Genomic DNA, 5,246 nt, shown 5'->3' with positions numbered 1-5,246 from the left:
AAAATTTCTAAGTCACTTATTTGCTTACTTCCAAAATTCCAATCTAATTCCATCCTGAATCATTTTTCTCTATATAGATTAAAAACATTAATGGTTTTAAGTTTTAACCATCAATAATTTGTAAAAAATAATTATTTCAAGAAAGAAATTTTGTTTTCTATCAGCGTTGATTCCTTAGATTTATGTTACTTTGATCAGCAATATGGATCTCTTTCAGAAAAGAAAGCAAAAAGCAAAAAGACGAACACAAGAAAAAAGCTCCTACTTTTAGTACATTCCGATTTGAACCCTCACTACAATTGGTATATTCCGATAATAACCCGCACTAACTCCTCCTATCATATCAAACTCAACACTCTTCACTTCGTTATATCCGCCTCCTCCTTGTTTAACAACTATCTCTCTCGATTTCTCCGATCTCACGGAGCTCTCTGCAATGTCTCACTCTATCCAATTCTCAACTCCTTCGCGCACTCTCCACCTCCCTCACTCACGTCTCCACCGTCCTCTCTCTTCCTTCTCCTTCCGCCAATTCCCTCTAACCTCCACCTTCAAGCACACCTCACTCCGAGCTTCCTCCTCTCCGTCTCCCGATTCCTCCTCCTCATCGTCGGTTCTTCACTCTCCCAACGGCACTCCGGCCGTCAAATCAGAGGAGAGATCCTCCGGGATAGACGTCGATACAGTGACGGAAGCCGAGCTTAAAGAGAACGGATTCAGAAGCACGAGGAGGACGAAGCTGATCTGCACCATCGGGCCCGCCACGTGCGGGTTCGAGCAGCTCGAAGCGCTCGCAGAAGGAGGCATGAACGTGGCGAGGCTCAACATGTGCCACGGCACTCGGGACTGGCACCGCAATGTTATCCGTAGCGTTAGGAGGCTTAACGAGGAGAAAGGATTCGCGGTTGCGATCATGATGGATACTGAAGGTAGTGAGATTCACATGGGAGATCTCGGCGGCGAAGCGTCTGCTAAAGCAGAGGTTTGTCTTGTTCCTCTTCTTGAATCTTTGATGATGCATGTTGTTAATCAGATTATTTTGATATAATCCGGTTTAGTTAGATTAATTATGGTTAATCTTGGTTAAGTTTTCTTTTGCTTAATCAGATGACGTTTTGTTGTTGTAGGATGGTGAGGTTTGGACGTTTACTGTTAGAGCCTTTGATGCTTCTCGTCCTCAACGTACCATTAGTGTCAGCTATGATGGTTTCGCTGAAGGTATTTTATGTTTCTGTTGTTTTTGTAATTATCAAGTGGACATGAGTATGAGATGTGGATAATTTTTTTTGTGATGCAGATGTAAGAGTTGGTGATGAGCTTCTTGTTGATGGTGGAATGGTTAGATTTGATGTGATTGAGAAGATTGGTCCTGATGTCAAGTGTCTATGTACCGACCCTGGGTTGTTGCTTCCTCGCGCTAACTTGACTTTCTGGAGAGATGGGAGTCTTGTTCGTGAGCGTAACGCTATGCTTCCAACCATTTCCTCCAAGGTCTCAGCTTTTTCTTATCATCCCTTGAGTTTTGTTGTTTATATAGAACTGGTTTTCACTTCAATTTTTTTTGGTTTTCAGGACTGGTTGGATATTGATTTTGGAATTGCTGAAGGTGTGGACTTCATTGCTGTATCCTTTGTCAAGTCTGCTGAAGTAATTAATCATCTTAAAAGTTATCTTGCCGCTCGTCCCGGTGGAGGGTAACTACATATGCTCATTATTACCAACACATCCTACTACTTTTAAGAGTTTGGTTATGCCTTTTTATCCATCCACAAACTTTACTTTATTTTGATATACAGGGACATAGGAGTGATTGCAAAGATCGAGAGTATTGATTCACTGACCAACTTGGAGGAAATCATCCTAGCATCAGATGGAGCTATGGTTGCAAGAGGTGACCTGGGAGCTCAGATACCTCTTGAGCAAGTTCCAGCAGCTCAACAGAAGATAGTCAAAGTCTGCAGAGAGCTTAACAAACCCGTCATTGTCGCCTCACAGCTACTCGAGTCCATGATTGAGTACCCAACTCCAACCAGAGCAGAAGTAGCCGACGTTTCCGAAGCAGTAAGGCAGAGATCAGACGCGTTGATGCTCTCTGGAGAATCAGCTATGGGTCAGTTCCCGGACAAGGCTCTCACGGTTCTTAGGAGCGTCAGTCTGAGAATCGAAAGATGGTGGAGGGAAGAGAAACGCTACGAGGCTACACCACTTCAAGCCATAAGCTCTGCTTCTTCAGACAAAATCTCTGAAGAAATCTGCAACTCTGCTTCTAAAATGGGTAAACTTTCAATCTTCTTTGTACCTTTCAAAAAACCAAAGAGATATCTCACTTTACAATCCAAAACTTGCAGCTAACAATCTTGGAGTGGACGCGGTCTTCGTGTACACAAAGAACGGACACATGGCGTCTCTAGTCTCCCGATGCCGCCCTGACTGCCCGATCTTTGCTTTCACGAACACAACCTCGGTGAGAAGACGCTTAAACCTACAATGGGGACTGATCCCATTCCGTCTAAGCTTCTCAGAGGACATGGAGAGCAACTTGAACAAAACATTCTCTTTACTGAAATCAAGGGTATGATCAAGTCGGGTGACCTCGTGATCGCTGTCTCTGACATGCTGCAATCCATCCAGGTCATGAAGGTTCCCTAGATTTCACTCTCTTTTAACATCGCAGACATTCCCCCCCCCCCTCCCCCNCCCCACAGACTGTTTAGTTTCCTACTTTTGGTTTGATTTATCGTCGGACAGTTGTAAGCTTTTGTGTATTATTGTGTACTATGTTTATCTTTTTGTTTGTTTTCTCTGGCTTTCAATAAATATTAGTAATCTATTACTATAATATTCGATTTATTTTGTCTTTAATAAGATGGTAAAACATCGGACTTAATTCACAAACTCACAAATATCGGACATAAGGAGAAATTGAGACCAATAAAACTTGAGAACTGCATATTTCCTTTTTTTTTCATTTGTTATAATCTCCTTAATTTTTTTTTTAAATAACTCCCACAAATCAAGAAATGATCCGAAATTTTGTAGAAACTCCAACGTAAAAAGGAAACTCTCTGATCATACTTATACAAATAGGACTAGGAGGTCATATAATAAACGTAATTCAGGTTGTACTAGGAAAGTACTAGTAGTATAAATACAGCATTGTTATCTGCTCTTTATTCATTCATCGTAAACAAAAAAAAAGCAGCTTAACCAGAGTAGGAGACAAGAAATCAACAACAATCATGAAAGGTTTCAATACACCACGAAAAAGTCAGGGGAGAGACTTGTTTTATCAAACTCCGACTAATTGTTCGGATGAAGAGATTCAACGAAACATCGAGTTCTTGAAGAAACTGCAAGAGGCAGATGATAAGACACTCTACCGTCGATACGAAGGTATGATGCAGCGTTTTTTTTTTTTTTGATGCAGCGTTATCTATCAGGCTATATAACCTACATCCAACTCAAACGCGGACTGGTTCTCCTTCTCCGTGGACACAGAGGTTTGATCATAGAGTTTCGTCAGCTTTTGTCGTATTTTGCTTCTCCTGTAAGAAACAACTCCGAGAAAGAGAACCCAAAATCTGAATTGAAACGCACGGTTGCATTCTTGCACAAGATCGAAGCGTTGGGAGAGAGTGTTTACAAGGCTTTTATGGATGCGTTAGGGTTTAGTGGTGATAAAGAGATTCTGATTGAACAACTCAGCGAAATGTTACGCGGTCACGAGTCTCTAAAAGAGGAGTTTGAAACGTTCTTGATCGATAACCGTTTACTCAAACGCAAACGCGATTGCGTGAATGTCACGCCATCGTATTGTATTAGACCTGAAGTTGAAAAGGGATCTTCCTCTGGTCCGGTTTTAAACGGAAAATACTACTCTGGAGGTTCATATCATCCGGAGGACTCAGTGGAGAAGAACAGTGAGGCTTGTCGCTTCGAAAAATGAACAGGTTCCAGGACATGTTATTGCATGACCTAGATTCGTTTATTGAGTTTCGGAAGGTCCCGAAGGATGACTTAAAAGAACAAGAAAGCTCGTGATAAGCCGCAGGTAGGATTGAGTAGAGTCTTAGAATGTTTATGCAACGGTAAGAAGGTTCCACACTTCCAACAGAATTTTAAGACAGGTCCGAAAGGTGCAGCGAAAGCTATTAGGCCTTCGTTAGAGTATAATGCCAAAGAAAATAGGGTTCCAGGAGTCTATCGTGAGAATAAAGTAAACTAGTGAAGATGATTTTATTTTATTTTATATTAGGGCAATTCTCTCAAATAGGGTTTTTCAAATTTTTATCACGAAAATAGTTCTCATTATTATAAAAGTAATGGAAAAGTCTATCTTTATTCATAACATAGAGGTTCCTTATATATGAGATTACACCGTCATAGATAAATGGAAAAATTACAAATCATAATCTTTTGGTTATGAGACATCCACAATCTGGTTCATAACACTCTTCCTTGGATGCCATAACCATTTAGAGCTTGTAATGTGCTTTAATGTTGTCTCATTAAAACCTTACCAGGAAAACCCAATTGGGACAAAACCATGGTGAAGGAAAAAGAATACAACACACATTACTCCCCCTGATTTGGACATTACTGAAGGTCCCTTGGATGTTTCCAATTTTCTGCAATCCGTGGGTGATGAAGATCTTGGGCAGAATATGCTTCGTCCTCGAACATGATAGTTGGTTCTTCTTTACCATCGGCCATGCCACAATCTGATCGAACATATTGAGTCATCGACCTCAAATACACACACACGAAATCTTGGATGATGTTGCTGTGATATGCGTGTACCACTATGTGTAAAATATAACATGTCTGAAAACAAATCAACAAAACCAAATAACCCCTCTTTGGGCTGGTTAGTATAAAATAAACCAAAATCAAAGCTTCTTCATCGTCCTTCTTATGGGCCAATCAGATCAGTATCTAAAATAAGACTTCTGCATCGTCCATCTCAGAACTAAATGAACTTCTTTATCGTCCACCTTTGGACTGAATGGATCAGTGTCCAAAACAAGTGATCTCACGCCCATGTACTAGATAATGGGTGAGACTGGTCCATATTAAATCTCTTGAGTATATACTATTTGATGCACAAAGATTTCATTGTTAATGTACTCAAGGTGTAATCCCAAACAAAACTTCGTATTTTTTTTTAAGATCTTTAATCTCAAACTTTTTCTTGAGATATTCAACTGTTTGGGAAATTGTATCCAGAGGTTCCTAGGATATTCAGA

The 5,246-nt window shown here is 40.5% G+C and overlaps 2 protein-coding genes across 2 annotated transcripts; both read left to right on the top strand.

The window, feature by feature from the left end:
• The first annotated feature begins 337 nt into the window (after nt 1–337).
• LOC106313915 (plastidial pyruvate kinase 1, chloroplastic-like) lies at nt 338–2,668 on the top strand. The gene is made up of 6 exons (XM_013751854.1): nt 338–982; nt 1,128–1,218; nt 1,298–1,491; nt 1,573–1,694; nt 1,797–2,275; nt 2,349–2,668. Exons 1-6 carry the CDS (start codon nt 437–439, stop codon nt 2,576–2,578), a joined length of 1,662 nt encoding a protein of 553 aa, XP_013607308.1. The 5' UTR covers nt 338–436; the 3' UTR covers nt 2,579–2,668.
• Nucleotides 2,669–3,239: 571 nt separating this feature from the next.
• Nucleotides 3,240–3,946, top strand: LOC106337523. The gene is made up of 2 exons (XM_013776629.1): nt 3,240–3,393; nt 3,441–3,946. Exons 1-2 carry the CDS (start codon nt 3,240–3,242, stop codon nt 3,944–3,946), a joined length of 660 nt encoding a protein of 219 aa, XP_013632083.1.
• Nucleotides 3,947–5,246: the final 1,300 nt, after the last annotated feature.

This window comes from Brassica oleracea, chromosome C1, assembly GCF_000695525.1.
Source record: "Brassica oleracea var. oleracea cultivar TO1000 chromosome C1, BOL, whole genome shotgun sequence".
Taxonomy (NCBI): domain Eukaryota; kingdom Viridiplantae; phylum Streptophyta; class Magnoliopsida; order Brassicales; family Brassicaceae; genus Brassica; species Brassica oleracea.
Note: the sequence above shows the minus strand (reverse complement) of the source record. Positions and strands in the feature narration are given on the sequence as shown.